At 48.3% G+C, this 20,751-nt stretch overlaps 1 protein-coding gene across 2 annotated transcripts in view; it reads left to right on the forward strand.

Moving 5' to 3' along the window:
- PPP3CC (protein phosphatase 3 catalytic subunit gamma) overlaps positions 1-20,751 on the forward strand; it is a 200,682-nt gene that overhangs the window by 94,549 nt on the left and 85,382 nt on the right. For both annotated transcript variants that reach the window (XM_030202021.1, XM_030202022.1), the window contains exon 3: positions 1,411-1,535. In XM_030202021.1, coding sequence (XP_030057881.1) covers positions 1,411-1,535 — 125 coding nt within the window. The remainder of the gene's footprint in view (positions 1-1,410; positions 1,536-20,751) is intronic.

Raw genomic sequence — 20,751 nt, forward strand, 5'->3', positions numbered from 1 at the left:
CAGAAGTGCAGTCCTCTTGGCACAGATGTAGCTGAAAGCACTTCTCATAAGTACAGTCTGGTGTAGCCATCTGTTGTGTTATTTAGCCATCAAAGAGACTGAAACCAGTTAATTCCTCCAGCTCTGTCAGTGCAGACTTCACAAATGGGCACTCAGTACAGATGGTTAATAAAGTGCCCCAGCTCAGGGTTCATTTAGCAATGACAATGCAGGTGCAGTACAAACATCTTGTTTTTCAATTGAGGTAGACATCCACTGTGTAACTTTAACTATACAGTCTCAAATGGCATCAGCTCCATTTTTAGTAATATCCTCGCCGTTGCAAAGCCCAATTGATCAATGTTTGTTGTCTTCGGTGAGCCTGTAATGTAGGGATTCCTCTTTTGTGAGAATATTCAAGCCTGCTTGTCCTCGGAGAAGGCAAAGATACTTACCTGTAGCAGATATTCTCTGCAGACAACAGGCTTCATATTCTGACAGTCCTGCCCACCTCCCCTTGTAGTTGTCTCTTTCATTAATTTATTTGTTTTTTTGCCTTAAAATTAAATTGAGGACCGCATTCTTATGGCAGGCTTGAAGGCACTCCCGCATGTGCAGTGGAGCACAGCTCGGGTTTCACAAAGCTCTGACTTTTTTACTTTGGCATAAATGCTGGGCTGGTTGACGCAGATCAGCGTCTACCCACTTGTGAGAATATGAAGCCTGCTGTCCTCAGAGAATTCCTGCTACAGTAAGTATTTTCACTTCCTCAGAACGTGGAACTGTCAGATGTCATCACCCACATGCTGTCTACAGAAACCATCCATTACAGGTCAGAAACAGTGTTTTCCTTCCCAGCTCTTTTAGTCCAGTTCTACATAAATGTTTGTGAAAAAAACTGTTCCTTTACTTACGAAAACTGGAAGACTGTTTTTCCAACTGTTAACAATGGATTCCATAGTACTGGAGCAGTACAACTAGACTATTAACCAGTATGCGTCTTTGCTACATCACTGAATGCAGGGGCTCTTTAACTGAGGGAATAGCCTGTTGGTACCAAAACAGCAGATTTTCGAAATTTCAAACTGGTTCCTATATTCTTTAACTATATTTAATCTTTTATTAAATTAGCAGTTGTTCTGCAACTCTGAGGCGGTGCATACTTCAGTCCGCTCTGAGATTTGGAATAGTTGTGTTCTCTCATATCAATGCCTTCACGTCTCAAATGGAAAGCATTTTGTTAATGGTCTTGAATATCTATTTACTGCATGTGTTTTACATTGGTAGGAAAATGTTTCAGATAGTGGTTGTAATGTCTGCTGTTCCTATTCTTCATGCTCTAAGTGAAAATATGTAAAAAGTAGACTTATGCTCCTGTTTGGTAAAATAACTGTTTTGAGAAGAAAAATCTATATTCCTTATCTCCTCTAGTGTGTGGTGACATCCATGGACAGTTTTTTGACTTGATGAAGCTTTTTGAAGTCGGTGGATCTCCTGTTAACACACGCTACCTCTTTTTGGGGGACTACGTGGACAGAGGCTACTTCAGTATAGAGGTAATAATTCTGCTTGGTTTCTGTTTCTACATCTTTAAACAACACAGATATTCTTGCTTATTTGAGTTTCCTCTTTTTTAAAAATGTGTGTAATCGAAATAATAGAAACAACCAGCTTTCATGATTTCCTAACAGATGTGAGAAATATGACTTAATGTCTGCTGCGCTGCATTTTAGTCCATGTAGTGTACATGTAATGTTATGGAAACATTTTGGATGATTGCATAACTTGTAAAATATTTTTTTGTTTTATATATTTTTTTTGCAATTCTGCATTAACTTTCATTTCCTTAGCATCAGCTGCACTGCTCTGCACAAGTGGGTGATATCCCCTCCTACTAACAAATGGAAGTAGAGAAAAAACACTGAGTTTTACAAGTAACCTCACTGGTGGTACTCCCTGGAAAGATCCAGTGTTCTCACCAGATGATAGGTCATGGTGTCTGGTGCTCCTGTTCTGGCCTAGCTGCCCGCTCTGCTAGCAGTGGCCGCAAAGCTCGGTTGAGCCTGAGGGCCACTCCCAGGTTATCCAGATCTGGGACTGGACCTGGTTGGGTGTGGCGCTTGAGTCCTGCAGGTTCCCATCCCCCTTATCCCTCTTTGCTTTCTCACCCTGTTTGGGTATCCTTCCCCCCAGGCCTCCCCTGCAGCTATCAGGCATAACTTAAAAAAATAACAAAACAAAAAAAAAACCTAATTGGGTTGCCTGGCTTAGTGTTCTTCCTGCGTACAGGAAATAAAGCTTTTGCTGACCCGCTCCCCAATAGCGCACCCAAGAGGGCAAGAGGATCAGTGGAGACACTGAAGCCCCAGGCCCAAGTCAGCTAGGCAGGCCTACGCTTGTTGACCACATGGCCGGGCATGCCTGCAAGTAGATGCTACAATGTCTTCAAGAGCTGGCAGATCTACACATCTAACTAATTAACTATAGGGATTTTTGACACAACCAGAGTCAGTATCAATTTATAATTACTATAGACTCCAGAACATATGAAAATTATTTCACTTTTATTAACAATAAATATCAATCATCAATACAAACATACATACACTATAATATCTCCCTCAAACATTCACACGCTCCTGCCATCCATCCATATGCTTTATACCCAAAGTGTACAAATTACAAATTACCTCCCACGAGGATAATACAGCTGGTCATAAATCAATACAGTATACATGTACCAATCGAAGATTGGTTACCCAATAGATTCATCATGAATACTGGTACAATATATCTTTGAAAAACCTATATATAGTCTGTGTTCATTGTTCTTAACGTAGCTGAAACAGTTTTGTAAATGTACACCGTATACATGAGTTGTGGAACTGTTCCTCCAACACAAATGTTGTTTCCTGTGGAGGACTAGTGTCACTAAGGACGTCCAAAACCCACAACTTGAGGAGGCTGGGAACGTGTATCCAAGTAAGAAAACATCACATCGCCGGTTCCCCTGCCCCTCTTGTGATGGGCCATTTCTGACTTCAGAAATGGCCCTGGATGGGGGGCCATTAGAAGTACCTCTTCTTGCTCTGAGGCATTGGGACCCGTGGTCCTAATGACCCCGGAAGGAAAGTGTGCCATTTTATCCCACCTTTTGTTTTCACCTGCTGCTCCTTCACAGCCCCCATTGTGGCTCAGGGGGTGAGGGGCCTTGCCTTTCCACCAACCTTGGACCCACTTGGGTTGGCTCCAGAGCTTGACTGAAATGTTCAAACAAGACCTGCAGGAGGAGGCTGGTCCCTTGGCCAGCAGTGGCGTCCCTAGAGGCTTGGATTCTCCTGGTCAGGGCCCCCTTGTGTGGGGGGGGGGGGGGGCAATCAGTGCAGTAGAGAATCGTGGGAGGACCTGGACCCTCAGACCCTCTGATTCATATTTAGATGATATTCCCCCATGGGAGAAGGAGGAACAGCACTATATGATCAGGCTCTTCTGTTGTCTGATGGATGCAGTTATAGAGAGACTCGGGATGTTCTCTCTGAGGGCCTTGTGGGGCTCCAAAGCATTTTCTACTTCATAAGGTGCTTACCCACATGATGCTGGTGGAGTGGGGTTTCTTAAGGGGGCTCGGGCCTTCGACTGTCTTTTTTCCTTTGCTCTTGAGGAGGTGAAGTATTGGGTAAATGCTTTTGTTATGGCAGTCACCAAGGCAACTACTGTCCCTGTTCAGGGTGGCTTGGCCTTCAGGGAGCTGCATGATAAGCGAGTGGAGCAGCAGTAGTGTCTAGCCTTTATAGTAGGGGCATTCAGTAGCCATCTGCCAGTGTGTGGAAGTTTCCTGCGTAGTCTTGAGTAGCCACCTTGACAGATAAACCAGTGCCTTGTGAAGAATGCAGTCCATATGCTGTTCCATATATTTTGTGGTCCCCAAGAAGGGTGGCTCCTTCTGTCCCGTTATGAACTTGGAGGTCAATACTTGCCTGCAGGTTCAGCATTTTCTCTTGAAAATTCTCAGGTAGGTGAGCACCTTAGTTCGACTGGGCTAGTTCCTGATGTTCCTGGACCTCAAGGAAGCCTATCATAGGCATTATCTTTGCTTCTGTGTTCTTGGATGCCATTAGCAGTTTCAGGCCCCACCCTTTGGTTTGTTTACGGGTCTCCCCAACACCTTTTCCAAGGTTATGGAGGTGGTCGCTTCATATCTGCACCGCCAGGGGAGCAGGGTGGATCCTTACTCAGACAACTGACTGATTTGAGCAAACCCGGCAACGGAGGCCAGCCCGGCCACTTCTCAAGTCATCTCCCAGTTGGAGACCCTTAGCTGGGTCCTGAATCAAAGCAAGTGCCATTTGATTCCCTCCCAGGCTCTGGAGTACCTGGGAGTTTCCTTTGACTCCGCCTGGGGGATGGTATTCCTCCTAGAGGACCAGGTAGAGAAACTTCAAAAGCAGACTGTGCGAGCTGATTCCATGGTATGGGACTACTTGCAGCTCCTGGGCTCCATGGCAGTGATGCTGGAGGGTGGTGCCTTAGGCATGGGCTCACATTTGGCCCCTGCAAAGGGCACTGTTGTCTTGGGCTTGTCTCTCAGGACTTCCGCTGTCCTCTGCCTTTTTTTCCCAAGGCGAGAATCTGTCCTTGTGGGACAGTACAGTTCACCTCCAGAGAAGGGGTCCTGTTGTTCTCCCCCGTGAGTGCTTGCAGTCACAACTGAGTGTCTCCTCAGCTGGGGAGCTCATTGCCTGGGTGGTTTGCCTGGCCCTGTTGGAATTCCTGTGTTCCTTCAGGAGAAGGCTGTCAAAGTGATGTCAGGTAATGACACTATGGTGGTTTGCATCAACACAGGGAGGTACGAGGAGTCGGGCAGTAGCCTTGGAAGAAGCGTCCCTCTGTTGTGGAGGGGGGGGGGGGGGGGGGGGAAGACACCTGCAGGCTTTCACAGCAGTCTATATTGTGGGCAAGGACAATGTGCAAGCAGATTTTCTCAGTTGCTCTCGCCTGGATCTGAGGGAGTGGGAGCTGGGGCAGTAGGCCTTCCAGCTTATCCTGGATCACTGGGCCCTCCACAGTTTGATCCGATGGCATCTGCAGCCAATGCAAAAGCAGAGCTTGCATTCGGTCATCTGAGGGAACCGGCCTCTCAAGTGAATGATGCCTTAGTTTAACCTTGGTCGGTGGAGAAACCCCTTTGTCTTCCCTCCTTGGCCTCTGATAAGGCAGACTGTTGCACAGTATTGTGTGTCATCTGGTCTTGCTAGTGGCTCTGGATTGGCCTTGCCAGCAGTGATTCAGACCTTGTGTTCCTCTTGGAGGGCAACCCTCTCCCCTTGCCCAGAGGTCAATGCTTTCTCAGGCAAGGGTTGGTAAGAATGGAAATTCTGGATCCCATCTGGCTTGTGGTCTGGCCATTGAGAGGAGGCACTTAAAGAAGGGCGGGTTTTTTTCTCTCGGTTTCTATGCTGCTCCACTCTCAGAAGTTCTCTGTCTCTGGCTTATGTCAGGGTAAGGAAGGATTTTGAAACCTGGTGTGCAGGATGGTCTCTGTCCCCTTGGAGGACTCAGGTCCCAATATTCAGGATTCTTGCAGGAGGAACTGGACCATGGTCTTGTGTTGAGCTCCCTGAGGGACCATGTGGTTGCTCTATCCAGTTTTCAGGGTAAGGTGAAAGGTATTTCCCTGGCTTTGCATGGGGTGGTGTCCCATTTCCCGAGAGGCGTGGTGCATTTGCTCCTCCCTTTCCCAAATACATCCCTTCTTTCCATCATGGAACCTCAATCTGATTCTTCATGTGGTAGCTGGGGTTCCATTTAAGCCTCTGCATTCGGCCTTCATTAAAGACCTCATTCTCAAGATGTTTTTCTAGTTGTCATCACCTTGGCTCAAAGAATGGCCAAGTCCACATTTCTCCAGTAAACAGGATTCAGTTTTCTCTTTGTGTGGCCCTTTCTCCTTAAGGTAGTCTCTCTCTGTTCATGTGAATCAGGAAGTTTGTCCTTTGTGGAGGAGGGTTCTGTTCTGTTGTCTGGAGGTTCTGCAGGCTGGACATCCAGAGGATGATGCTACAGTACCTGAAGGAGATAAACAATTTTTGCTTCTTGGAACACCTCTTTGTTGTTTTCCATGGCCCGAGGAAGGGCCAGGTGGCCTATAAGACCTCCACTGCGAGGTGGATCAAGGCAGGTGTTACTACTACTACTTCTTGACATTTCTAAAGCGCTGCTAGGGTTACGCAGCGCTGTACAATTTAACATAGAAAGACAATCCCTGCTCAAAGAGCTTACAATCTAAAGGACAAATGAACAGTCAGTCCGATAAGGGCCGTCAAATTGGGCAGTCTGGATTTCCTGAAAGGTAAGAGTTAGGTGCCGAAAGCAGCACTGAAGAGGTGGGCTTTCAGCAAAGACTTGAATGTGGGTAGGGAGGGGGCTTGGCTTAAGGGCTCAGGAAGGTTGTTCCAAGCATAGGGTGAGGTGAGGCAGAATGAGCGGAGCCTGGAGTTGGCGGTCGTGGGGAAGGGCACTGAGAGGAGGGATTTGTCTTGTGAGCGGAGGTTTCGGGCGGGAACGTAAGGGGAGATGAGGGTAGAGAGGCAGCGAGGGGCAGCAGACTGAGTGCATTTGTAGGTAAGAAGGAGGAGCTTGAACTGAATGCGGTATCTGATTGGAAGCCAGTGAAGTGACCTGAGGAGGGGGGTGATACGAGTATAACGGTTATGGCGGAATATAAGACGTGCGGCAGAGTTCTGAACAGATTGAAGGGGGGATAGATAGCTAAGTGGGAGGACGGTGAGGAGTAAGTTGCAGTAGTCGAGGCGAGAGGTAATGAAAGCGTGGACGAGAGTTCAGGTGGTGTGTTCAGAGAGGAGAGAGCGAATTTTGCTGATGTTAAAGAGGAAGAAGCGACAGGTCTTGGCTATCTGTTGGATATGCGCAGAGAAGGAGAGGGAGGAGTCGAAGATGACTCCGAGGTTGCGGGCAGATGAGACGGGGAAGATGAGGGTGTTATCAACGGAGATAGAAAGTGGGGGAAGAGGAGAAGTGGGTTTTGGTGGAAAGACGATGAGCTCGGTCTTGGACATGTTCAGTTTCAGGTGGCAGTTGGACATCCAGGCAGCAATGTCGGATAAGCAGGCCGATACCTTTGCCTGGGTCTCTGCGGTGATATCAGGTGTGGAGAGATACAGCTGGGTGTCATCAGCATAGAGATGATACTGGAAGCCATGAGATGAGATCAGGGAGCCCAGGGAAGAGGTGTAGATTGAGAAGAGAAGGGGTCCAAGGACAGATCCCTGGGGAACGCCAACAGATAGGGGGATGGGTGTGGAGGAAGATCCAAGAGAGTGAACTCTGAAGGTGCTGTGGGAGAGATAGGAGGAGAACCAGGAGAGGACAGAGCCCTGGAACCCAAATGAGGACAGTGTGGCGAGAAGTAAATCATGATTGACAGTGTCAAAAGCGGCAGCTAGATCGAGGAGGATGAGGATGGAGTAGTGGCCTCTGGATTTGGCAAGGAACAGGTCATTACAGACTTTAAAGGGTGCTGTTTCTGTCGAGTGTAGAGGGCGAAAACCGGATTGAAGTTGATCGAGGATGGCATGAGAGGAGAGAAAATCAAGGCAGCGGCTTTGGATGGCACGCTCAAGTATTTTGGAGAGGAAGGGTAGTAGGGAGATGGATCGGTAGTTGGAGGGACAGGTAGGGTCAAGTGATGGTTTTTTGAGGAGAGGTGTGACTACGGCGTGCTTGAAGGTGTCAGGGACAGTTGCAGTGGAGAGAGAGAGGTTGAGGATATGACAGATGGAGGGGGTGACAGTATGAGAGATGGTGTTAAGTAAGTTGGTGGGGATGGGGTCAGAGGAACAGGTGGTGCATTTCGAGGAGGAAAGAAGGCGAGCGGTTTCCTCTTCGGTGATGTCAAGAAAGGAGGAGAAGGAGGCCTGGGTTGGTTGGTTGGAGAGGGTTGAAGAGGAGGAGGAGATGGCTTGGCAGTGAACTCAAGGTTGATCTTTTGCACCTTGTCGCGGAAGTAATCGGCTAGTGATTGAGGAGAGAGCGAGGGGGGGGGGGGGAGCGGAGGGCACTTTGAGGAGGGAGTTAAGGGTGGCGAAGAGACGACGGGGGTTGGAGCTGAGAGAATTGGTCTATTGGGTGTAATAGTCCTATTTTGCAAGGAATAGGGAGGAGTGGAAGGAGGATAGCATGAATTTGTAGTGAAGGAAATCTGAGTGGGTGCGAGATTTCCTCCAGAGGCATTCAGCAGATCGGGCGCAGGAGTGAAGGTAACGGATGCAAGGGGTCAGCCAAGGCTGGGGATTAGTACGCTTTGTGGGACGGGAGGTGGATGGTGCGAGGGTGTCCAGAGCAGAGGAGAGAGTGGCATTGTAAGCGGAGACAGCCATGTCGACAGACTCGGAGGACACGATGGAGGGGGAGGAGATTAGAAATACTAGAGGATAAGGTGAGGGGGTCAATAGCCTGGAGATTTCTGGAAGTAGTGGTTAAAGTTGGACGGGGCTGAGGGGGGGGGGGGTGACGAAGTGTGAAGGTGATCAGGTGATGATCGGAGAGAGGAAGAGCTGAAGCATGGAAATTGGAGGGAGAGCCGGTAGAGAAGAGGACGAGGTCAAGACAATGGCCGTCTCGGTGAGTAGGGGTGGTGGAGCATAGCTGGAGGTTGAAGGAGGATGTTAGAGTGAGGAACTGGGAAGCGTGAGGGTCGGATTGGTCATCAACGTGTATGTTAAAGTCTCCGAGAATGAGGGACGGAGATGAGGGTTCAAGAAAAACAGAAAGCCAGGCATCGAAGTCGGTGAGGAAGGAAGGGAGGGATTTATTGGGGGGGGGGGGGGGTGGTAAATGACTGCCACTCTGAGTGGCAATGGGTAGAATAGCCGGATGGAGTGTGCTTCAAAGGATGAGAAGCAGTGAGACTGCGGTAGGAGGAGGGGTTGGAAACTACAGGAGGGCGAGAGTAGTAGCCCAACGCCTCCACCGCGGCCAACTGGGCGGGGAGTGTGGGAAAAGAGAGAACCTCCATGGCAAAGGGCAGCGACTGAGGCAGAGTCGTCTGGGGAGAGCCAGGTTTCAGTTAGGGCGAGCAGTTGAAGGGAATGAGAGATGAAGAGATCGTGGGTGAACGGCAGTTTGTTGACACCAGTTACATTTGTAAGAATTGTCCAGTGCCTCAGGGTCTGAATGCCCCACTCCATATGGGCTCAGGCCACCTGGACTGAGGCCCGGGCAGTGGCTTATGAAATTTGTAGGGTGGCAGTTTGGTCATCGCTCCATTCATTTGTCAAGCACTACAGATTGGACAAGGAGGCTGGGGTCTGTTTTACTCTTGTGGGGCACATTATACTCTTCAGCCCTTATCGTGCTTTAGGGTCTTTTTCACTTTGAGTAGTCCTGAGACCCCTGACACACTGTCCTTTGGGATAGTTTTCCTCACCCACTAGGCACTATCTCCTGTTCACCTAGCTGTCACTAACAAAGTAAGTCCTTATCCATAGCTAGGATTGTCTGTTCCCTTCAAATTTGCATACCTTGTGTTTCTACTAGAGCTCCTGCATTAATGCAGTCCACCTATTCAGGATCCTCAAGCATTGCTATTTCCATAGTCTCTTCAGGCTGTTCAGGAAAAATGGCTCCAGACTTCCCAGCCTTCATGGGTGAAGACTTTTTCCCAAGGTGCATATGGGCTTCCCTCCCCCTTCCAGCCTCACGTTGGTTCTAGCACATATTGCTTGGTAACACAGGGAATCTGGGACTCCTCTGAACTCCAGCCCCTTCTAGATGACTGACAGCTATGCTTCCTTGGAGTTCTGATTTGCTGTCCCAGAATCTTTCCCAGTGGGCAAGGCAAGTATTCCATATCATCATGCTGATCAATCCATAGACTGGTGGGTTGTGTCCATCTACCAGCAGGTGGAGATAGAGAGCAAACCTTTTGCCTCCCTATATGTGGTCATGTGCTGCCGGAAACTCCTCAGTATGTTCTCTATCTCAGCAGGTGGTGGTCACACACAGCAGCAGTTCTGGCTAGGTCTCCAAGCCTAATTTTTAGGTTTTGTTGAGTACCTGGGGTTGAGGGCTCTTCTTGAGCAAGTGCAAACCTGGTGGTGCCAGGTCCCTCCTTTTCTCCTCCCTCCCGCTGGCTCCGTTGAAAAAAAAAAATTTTTTGGACGTCCTTAAGGGCGTGTTTTTCAACGTTTATTTCAATGTTTATTGCAGCTACTCACTGGGACACCAGTTCGTTACAGCTCGGAGCGAGAAGCAGGTAATTTTTACCTTTTTGTAGTGGGCAGGGGGTTCCCCGATCGGTCTCCACGTGGCCTATGGCGTCGGAGGGCGAGGGCGCAAGTATTCTGATCTTTCTTGCATTTTGGCATGTTTGGGGCAAAGTGGTACACTCCCTACTCTGGAAGTCACCCCTCTGATATTATAGTACATGGTATCTGGAAAAAATGGAACCCCAACTTCCAAATAATCCAAAAATGTCCTACTGCAGCAGAAACTTCTGCTTGAAATGCAAGACATTTCTGAGTAAAGTAGTCTTGATTATCCTACATAAACAAGACTACCTGTTAGATATGTGAAAAGTCTGATAATACGGACAACAATAGTAACCCCTTAAAAAATGCACGGAAAACATACTTTATGCATAAAGAACAGGCATAGGGTATCCATAACTATATATATAAAACTCACCCTCAACGTTCTATTGTCTGATGACGTCACTGAAGCCAAGGTTCGTAAGTTCGAAGCTCTGAAGCCAACAAAATCACAGTCTCGGGGCCCCGCCCTCGCGTCAAACGTTATGACGTTGAGGGAGGAGGCGGAGCAATTCACTCACATCGACGATGGCCAGGGCGCCGCAATGGGCCACCCACTGACGACGAAGGTGCGTTGGGTGGGGGGGCCACAGTCACACATCGACGGCGGCCATGGCGGCGCAATGCCCTCACTAACAACCAAGGTGCGTTTGGTTGGGGGGGGGGGGGGCACAGGAAAGCCTTGCTAGCGCCCGTTTCATTGGCTTCAGAAACGGGCCTTTTTTTACTAGTTTAAAATATTGTTAACACTGAAAAAAAATGAAGAAAAATTATACAGTATAGAACATGACTGTTCATCTTGTACAGCAGGCAATTTGAGCACAAATACAGAGCAAGTGTATACATGTGATACCCTGAGTGATTTGAGGGTGGGTCTGCGAAATACCACAACTGAAGAAAGGTATATAAATGAAAATAAGTGGCTTATTAACTGAATCCTGAGGCATATGTCATGTCATAGGGTTAGGAACACAAGGTGAAATACCTCTGTAGTTTAGTAAATAGTGTCAAGCAGGCCTCTGGCCCAAAACAGTCTGTGGCTTATGGGGTTGCCATGCCCCAGACATAGCCTGTAAGTTCTTCGAGTTCCAGGTCTGGCTACAGCCATTCCTCAGAGCAAGGCTTACAAGTTTCCAGTCAGGAAAACAAGAGGCTTATCCCAGCCAGGTCACGATCAATAAACATAAGCTCTAGCTGCTTATGCTGGGGCTTCAGTTCTTCCTTCCCCCCCCCCCCCCCCCCCCCCGGAGTCTCCTTGACCTCAGTCTGGCCCTGCCTTTTATACTTCCTTGTTCTGATGCTGCTCCTTCCGGTTCATTTCCTCACTGGGCTAGACCAGTGATCTTAAGGTGGCTCAGGCTATCTGAGGGACTATTCTTAAGGGTGAAGGGCTGTGTTCTATAAACCCCCTCACAATGCAGTATTTCACAATACAGCAATTGCACAGAGGCAGTGTGAACAAAAATACAAAATGGAGCAAGGGAAGCATATTTATCTACTACATGTTCAGCCTGACTTGAGTTCTCTTCTACAGCAGGCAATGTGAGCAAGCATCCAAGACAGCAGAACTAAACCTGGAAACTCTTCACACTCCAAGTTCAAAGGCAAAACAGATCTAAGAATGAGAGAATAACAAAAGTTCTGTAAATGTAAACAGGAATAGGTGTACATACAGTACTGTACTGCATAGAACTCATTGTGCACAAGAATCTTATTATGGTTCCATTTCTGCAAAAGCATGATCTCCGATCAAAAATGATGCCCTGGCAGGAAAAGCAAGGTCTTGGTTCAAAACATCTTTAATGTTCACTTTAGCACTTCCTTTACCATCATCCAATGCTCAAGCATTGTTAGAAGCAGTGTCTTGGGTAAAAAATGGTTCCCTCTCCGCAAAAGCGGGGTCCAAGGTCCAAAAATTGCTGCCATGCTGTAAAAGCAAGGTCTCAGCTCAAAACTAGAAGAGAAGCCATGTGCATGAAGGAATATCGGCTGTAAAGCATGATTCTCTTGCAGAGAAGCACGGCAGTGGCGTAGCCAGACAGCCAGTTTTGGGTGGGCCTGAGCCCAAAGTGGGTGGGCACAAAATTTTCTCTGCTCCGCCTTACCTCCACCTCAAAATATAAATATTGTAGCTAATGAGGATCCTCAAGCTCAGTCAGCTGAAGACTTTCTCTGAAGGTGGCCAGAACTGTCTTTTACCAAGCTTGGCAGGCAGCAGTAATGACCCTAAGCCACTGATGCCAGCACCCCACACATGCTTAGCTGTCGATGGCTCAAGGATGCTGTTGCCAGAGCTTGGTAGAAGGGAGTTCTGGCCGCCTTTGGAGGACGTCCTTAGCTGGGGATGTCTGGGAATCCTCACCAGCTATACAGCAAGGGTTAGGACTGGTGTTAGACCTGCTTGGGCCAAGGTCAGAAAATAAAGGAGGGCTCCCCTCCCTGATTCCCTTTCCTCTTTGCCTCCCCTCCAGTTTCCCACATGCCATTACTATCACACCAACAGACCCTCACCAAATACAGAACAAGGGATCACAAATTAGAAATAAAAATATTTAGACAAAAATTGAAAAGGAACCCCAAGAAGTTAAACATAGCATTACTGCAACACTGGACACTTAAAACAGAGATGCATTTCCTTTTCTACAGAGCACAATACAAAGACATTTGCTATGCACATTTCCAAAAGCTAACATATTCCATTTAAAACATTCAAAATAAAATGCTTTGTTTCTACCTTTGTTGTCTGGACATTTTATTTTTCCATCTTGCTGGTTCCAATTTCTCTTTTCTGCTTTCCTCTCTGTCGTCTGCTAATTCTTCTTCAAGCAGCTGCAATCCATTTGTCTTTTCTCCTCTCTCCTGTCTGTTCCCTCATTATTCCTGCCTCTGACATTGATCATTCCTTTTTAGCTCTTTTCTGCCTCTCTCTCACCCTCCTTCGTCTCCTTTTTACTTTTCAACTGCCTATCAAATTTCCATCTTCTTCTTTCACCCACTAGCTCTCCCATTCCCCATCTTGCTCCTCCCCATCCTTACTTTCTCTTTTATCTTTAATCTACTCCCCATTACCATATTTCTACCCTCTGTAATCACTATCTCTCATTCATTTCCTCGCCACCCCCTCCTCCCCCTCTTGACCTCTCCCACAGGGTTCCACCATTCCCATCGTCTTTCTCCCTCCACCCTTCTAACCAGTATCTGATCCCCTCCCCACCCCACCCCAGTAGCCTTATATTTTCCTGCCCCTTCTCTTTTCAATCCTGTCCTCTCCCCCATGGCCCAGCATTTTCCCCCCTCACCACCTACTGTGTACCTCTCCCTCCCTCTCATCCACCCCCATGTCTATCTCCCTCTCTCATTCCCACTGTCCACCATCTCTCTCTTCCTCTCCTTTGTGTTCTGGGTCCAACATCTCTCACCCCTTCCCATACAGCATCTCTACCTTCCTCCCCTCTACCATCATGTCCAACATTTCTCTCTCCCTCTCCCTTGTGTTCTGGTCCAACATCTCTCTCCCCTTCCCATGCAGCATCTCTCTCTTCCTCCCCTCTACCATCATGTCTAACATTTCTCCCTCCTCTCCACCCCTATGTTCAACATTTCTCCCCCTCTCACCACCTATCCCTTTTCTATGCAGCATGTCTCCCTCCCCTCCACCTCATATGCAGCCAAGACTTCTCCCTTCCTCACCCCTCCACCCCTTTGCTTCATCTCTCCCTTCTTCCCCGTGCAGCATCTCCCCCACCCACCATGCCTTATCTTTCCATCTTCCCTCCTCCTCCTCCTCCCTGTGCAGCATCTTTTCTTCCATCTTCCCTCCCCCCCCCCGTGCAGCTGCTGTCCCCCGTCTTCCCTCCCCCGTGCAACATCTTTTCCCCATCATCCCTTCCCCCTTGCAACATCTTTTCCCCATCATCCCTTCCCCCGTGCAGCAACTTTCACCCCATCTTCCCTTACCCTCTTTGCAGGCCCGCCCAGCAGCGATTCCGGTCGCAGGCTCGGCTTCCAGGTTAGCGCTTAGTAGCTGCAAGGAGATTGTTGAGTGGCAGCCGGCAGGCAGTGTGTGGGAATCGCTGTGCAGGAAGGAACACTGCTGCTGGGTGGGCCTGACCCCAAATTGGGTGGGCCCAGGCCCGCCCGTGGCTATGCCCCTGAAGCACGGTCTTAGCTCAAACATGACTTCCTTCGAGCTTGTGAAGCCAGAAAACAGGAAGAGAAGTCATGAATATTTCTTAATAGCAATGTGGTGACGTCACCAGGAGGTCTGTCTGATATGTCGGATGGTTGGATTAGTGAAGGTTGGATAATCGAGACTGTACCTTGTTTTTCAACATCATGGAGCTCTAGTACATCGAGCTCACAAAACAGTTGCACTCTTGAAACTCCAGAATTCATTGAGCCAACAACTCAGTAGCATTGAAAAGTTCGTCAATGTGTCAAGGTTGAAGGACACATTGAGTTAACTAAGGGGGAAAAAAATACTAATGTACAGTATTGTCAAAGGTCATACTAAATGTTTAAACAATTGCAAGATATTTTGAAACTATGTAAGGGGTCTCATTTTTGTTTTCCGGACACCATGTAAGCTTTGGGATTTTTGACTCATTCCACTGATTTGCCTTCTGTCTAGGGCAAGGATTCTCAAAAATATGTTAAAACATCCAACCTGCAGGGCTTGTTTTCCTGTGGCTGTTTGTGACTCACAGAAGCAGCTTTTCTCCACATCTGACTGCAGAGATACTAGCAGGCATTTCCCAGGCTCCATCTAGCAGAAACAAAAGAGGTGCAATGGCAGCAGAAATGGTGTGGTTTCCTGGGCCCATGAACCCCAGAGTTGCTCGAGTTGGGAGGAGGTGAATGGGAGGAAGGTGAAAGGTGGATGAGAGGAGTGAAGTTAGGGCATAGGAGAAAGTGAGGGTATCGACTGCAGATCCCTTTCCCCATTAAGGAAGGAGACTTAAGGGAGGGGAGGAACTGTATTCAAAGTTCCTGGAGAAATGGCAGAGTTGCCAACTTCAGAGAAGTCTAGCAATATTAATGGTATCTGCCACGCCTTTGGAGAGCCTTTCTTCCCCTCAACCCTTTCCAGCATTTCAGAACATTGAAAGAGTCAGACATTTATAAAAGGTTTATACAATCTTACTGAAAGCTTACACAGGGTGGTCTAAAACACTTTATAAAACAGCTGAAAACAAACAGATCAGAGTTTCATAAAATCCATCAAATCCAGGCCTCCAAACATACCTTCCTGGTGACCTAGCCCTCAGTGTTCTGAAATGTCCCATTTGAGACTTCGCTTGAAAAGTGTGGATCTCTTTACTAAAATATATGTATTTGGTCCTTAAAGTTTCCTTCATTGGCTCAAATTTTACTATGCATTGCCTTCCATCCAGCTCCATAACACCATTATAATGCTGTAGAAAGTGCATATAGCTTTATTTATTATTATTTATAATTAGGCTTTACTGTCTTTTGAAGGAATTCACTCAAGGCTGTGTACAGTAAGAGTAGATCAAACATGACCAATAGGCAATTATAGCAGTAAAAATATTCAAAGTATGGCATAGTATACTACTTTAATTCTAATGTTGTATTACCTCAGGTGATTGACAGTCCAGGGCCAGCGGCAGGACACGGCCAGCAGTCAGCGTGGCCGTATGGCATGGGCTGGGGATACCCTCAGCATCCTTCATACTCAAGCTGTTTTCTGAAAGTATTTATTATCACTGGTCCTGTATTTACTATCAAAATCTTTCAGAGGTCAGAGGTCAGAGGGAAAAAAACCTCCCAATCGGAGAAAAACCAGTGACTCCTGTCCTCTGAAAAACAGCTTCCCCTTGTACCAAGCAGAATATTTTCTGCGACTGATTCTGTCATTCATTTACATTTGAATATGGTTAAATGCAGTGCTCAATCTTCACATTATCCAACCCAGCTTTTCTCTCTTTCCTTAAATCTTTAGCATTTCATTTGTGGATCTCTATCCAACCCAAACAGAAACAGTCTGTACTTAGCTTCAGGGTTGTCCGTGAGCTGCCAGCTACAAGTTGCACGTATCACTGCTTATTTCCTCTTTCCCATTGTAATGTTCTCTAATTCCTTCTGTCCCTTCAACAAGAACGTCTCATTTCGCTGCTCTCACTGCTGCGTCAGGAAGGAAGCACTATCTCTGACATCCTCCTTGCAAGGAGGATGTCAGAGATAGTGCAACCAAACCATCTCAGGAAAAAACACCAATTCTTGGTGTCTGCAGTGCCTCAGGCCAGACCATAGCCCTGACAATTGTGTCCTTTTGTCTTTGTATGAAGAAAAGGACCCAAATTTCCCAAGAGGCTCAAAGCGAGAAGATTTTTGGAGTCGGGGTTGGTTCTTCAACGACGGCATCAAGGTTGGAGGCGTTGATGTCGAGTGCTGCACTGGGAGTCACGGTAGGAATGGCTGCTATGAGACCCCGAGACACTGGGAGCAGTGGGGCATCGAGTGGGTCTCCATCTGTCTCGAGGTCTCCTACTATACAGGCCCCCTGGGACCGTCCATCATCGGACCCGACCCAGAGCAAAATGAGGATTTGAGCACCGTTACTGATCTCCATCGACATTTGGTGTCTGGAGCTCCGGGGTGCCGAGGGATTCAGCACCCGATAAGCATCTACGCTGGGAGGACTGCGCCTCCTCCATCCAGGAGGTGCCAATGCGTACATCTCCTAGCAACCGAGGTCCTGTTCCCGCACCAGCCCCGGCAGTTCTGCATCATGAACTCCAACCGGCTTTACAGCCTTTACTGATGGCGACCCTCGATGAGTGCATCTGGGCCTTGATCCCTGAGCTCCTGGAAGACCTCATGCAGGGATGTTCATCTGCATCAAGGGTGCTTGCACCTGCTATGTCTTCTGCTGTGGCCCCGCCTGGCCCACAGTGTGGCCTCCGATTTCTGTGCTGCTTACCGCCCTGCTGTCGACAGCTACCCAGGCTGGTACCCCTTCGACGTCAGTGGAGAAAGCTTCATCGGAGTCAAGAAGGGAGCCAGCTTCTTGACACCATTTTCGAGGGCATGGGTCCTCGATGTCGAGGCGGGCTTGGTCTCTGACATCCCTGAGGGGAGTGCTATTCAATACTGAAAAGGAGTGCTCATGGGAATCAGAGGAGGATCTCGGGTACTTTTCCTCAGATGAGTCTTAGGGATTCTTTCTGAGCCCTCCCCTCCACCTGAGAAGAGACTCTCTCCACCTGAGAGCCTCTTATTCATCTCTTTTGTACAGGAAATGACTGAGGCCATTCCATTTCCCATAGAAGTGGAGGATGAGCCCAGGACCAAGATGCTGGAGGTCCTGGACTACACCTCCTTAAGGAGGCAATGACAGATCCTCTCCATGAGGTACTCAAGGCAGTCCTCGTTAGGAACTGGGCATCCCCTCTGTCCCTGTGGGCCCCAGCAAAATTGACACCCAGTATCGGATGCACAGGGAACCTGGGTTGGTGAAGTCTGTTACCCCATGACTCCATGGTGGTGAGTGCCACTCTCAAAAAAGCCAGTAGTACTAGGACTATGCCTTGGCTCCCCCAGGCAGAGAAGCTAGAACCCTGGACTCTTTTGGGAGAAAAATGTATCAGGCCTCTGTGCTCACCACCCGTATTCAGTCACACTAGCTCTTCACGAGTGTCTACTTGCAGAACTCAGTGTGGCAGCTGTCAGACTTGGTCGATGAGTTCCCTCCAGAGCAGGCCGAGCCGTTTCGACAGTTGATCAAGCAGCAGAAGGCGTGTCACAAGTTCTTAGCTAGGGGCGTTTATGACACTTTTGACATGGCAGCCAGGATCTCGGTCCAGGTTATAGCAATGTACAGACTCACATGGCTTCACGTCTCTGACCTGAACCACTCTGTCCAGCAGAGAATGGTGGATGCCGCTTGGGGGGGGGGGGGGGGGGGAAATCTTTTCAGAGAGGAGGTCGCTGACCATATCAAGAAGCACACTGATGCTATGTCTTCTCTCTCCCGCCGGGCGTCTTCTGCAACAGCCTCCTCATCCAGGAGGTATTTTGGTATGTCACAGAGTGCCACCTATTCCTATTCCAGGCGTAGGTACACTCCTGCGGCTTGCCAGCCTGCTCAGGCTCAGCCCCAACGTGTTTGTTCTCGTCAACAGCATGCACCCAAGGCCCCTGTTGCTCCCCAACAAAAACAAGGGCTGAGCTTTTGACTGGCTCCAGCAGAGCATAGCCTCAGTAAAAGTGTCTGCCCTGGATGACTTGCCTTTGGGGGGAGGTTGTTTTTTCACCAAAGGTGGCCTCTCATAACCTCCGATCAGTGGATTCTTCAAATAGTCCAGCTCAGATACACCCTCAATTTGCTTTCCAAGCCTCCAAATTGTCTACTGAGAGCCCATTCTTTCAGCTATCAGCACAAGCAGGTACTTCCAGAGGAACTCTCCACCCTTCTCCAGGCCCATTTGGTTGAACCCGTTCCACCAGGGGAAGAAGGGCAGGGATTCTATTCCAGGTGCTTCCTTGGTCAGAAAAAGGCCGGAAGGATGCCTCCCATTCTAGACCTAAGGGCCATGAACAAATTCCTAGTCTGAGAAAAGTTCAGGATGGTTTCTCTGGTCACCCTTCTTCCCATAACTCAGGAAAACGATTAGCTATGCTCTCTGGACTTGAAGGATGCTTATACACACATCCCGATACATCCAGCCCATAGGAAGTATCTTCGGTTTTGACTGGGAACACATCACTTTCAGTACCACGTGTTGCCTTTTTGCCTCAAGTCAGCTCCCAGGGTATTTGCCAAGTGTCTAGCAGTAGTTGCGGCATCGCTACACAGACTGGGAGTTCATGTGTTCCCTTATCTTGACAATTGGCTGGTGAAGAGCACCTCTGAGGATTGTGCTAAGGAGTCCATGCGAAAGACTATTCGGGTGCTGGAGCTACTAGGGTTTGTGATCAACTATCCCAAGTCCCATCTCCATCCTGTTCAACAATTGGAGTTCATAGGAGCCCTGTTCGATACGAAAAATGTCTGAGCTTACCTCTCTGAGGCGTTTGCGGACAATCTTCTTTCGCTAGCATCCAAGATTCAAACATCACAGTAGGTCAGAGCTCGGTAGATGTTGAGATTGTTTGGCCACATGGCTTCCAAATTATACGTTAACACCCATGGCATGTTTACACATGAGATCTGCTCAGTGGCTCCTGGCTTCTCAGTGGTATCAAGCCACAGGAAGTCTAGAAGATGTCATCCAAGTGTCCCCAGAATTTGTTCGCTCTCTTCAATTGTGGACAATTCGGTCCAATTTGATCTTGGGACTTCCATTTCAAATTTCTCAGCCGCAAAAGGTGCTGATGATGCATCTCTTCTAGGTTGGGGAGCTCATGTAGATGGGCTTCACACCCAGGGAGCTTGGTCCCTCCAGGAAACATATGTTCAGATCAAACTCCTGTAGCTCCGAGCGATCTGGAATGCTCTAAAGGCTTTCAGAGATGGTCTGTCCCATCAAATTATTCTCATTAAACAATCAGGTTGTCATGTATTACACCAACAGACAGGGGGGCACCGGATCTCGCCTTCTGTGTCAGGAAGCCGTCCAGATGTGGCATTGGGCTCGCCAAAATGGCATGTTTTTTCAAGCCACTTATCTGGCGGGCGTAAACAACTACCTGGCTGACAAACTGAGGAGGATAGTGCAACCTCACAAGTGGTATCTAAATTTTGGCATAGCCCGCAAGATCTTCCGAGCACGGGACACCTCCTCGGTGCATCTTTTCACCACTCAGATCAACCAGAAGGTCCCTTGGTTCTGCTTCAGGCTCACGACAGACTAGCATGAGATGCCTTCCTTCTTCATTGGGGGACAGGCCTTCTATAGTGGGAAAGACTTTGTTGAAACTCAAGCAAGACCGCGGAACCATGATTCTGATCACGCCCTATTGGCCGCGGCAGATATGGTTCCCTCCTCTTCTGGAACTATCCTTCGAAGAACCGTGGAGATTGGAGTGTTTTCTGACCCTCATCACATAGAATGAGGGAGTCACTTCTTCACTCCAACCTCCAGTCTCTGGCTATCAAGGCCTGGATGTTGAGAGCCTAGAATTTGTTTCCTTGGATCTTTCAGAGGGCGTCTCCCAGGTCTTGCTGGCTTCCAGGAAAGATTCCACAAAGAGGTGTTATTATTTTAAATGGAGGAGGTTTGCCGTCTGGTGTGACAGCAAGGCCATAGATCCCCTTTCTTGTCTTACACAGACCCTGCTTGAGTCCAACTCTCAAGACCAACTCTGTAAGGGTTCACCTTGTTGCAATTAGTGCTTATCAGCTTGTAGAAGGTAAGCTTATCTCTGAACAGCCTTTAGTTTTTTCTTCATGAGAGGTTTGCTTTTGTCAAAGCCCCCTATCAAACCTCCACCAGTGTCATGGGATCCCGATGTCATTCTCACCCAGCTGATGAAAGCTCCT

Source organism: Microcaecilia unicolor, chromosome 4 (genome assembly GCF_901765095.1).
Source record: "Microcaecilia unicolor chromosome 4, aMicUni1.1, whole genome shotgun sequence".
Classification (NCBI taxonomy): Eukaryota; Metazoa; Chordata; class Amphibia; order Gymnophiona; family Siphonopidae; genus Microcaecilia; species Microcaecilia unicolor.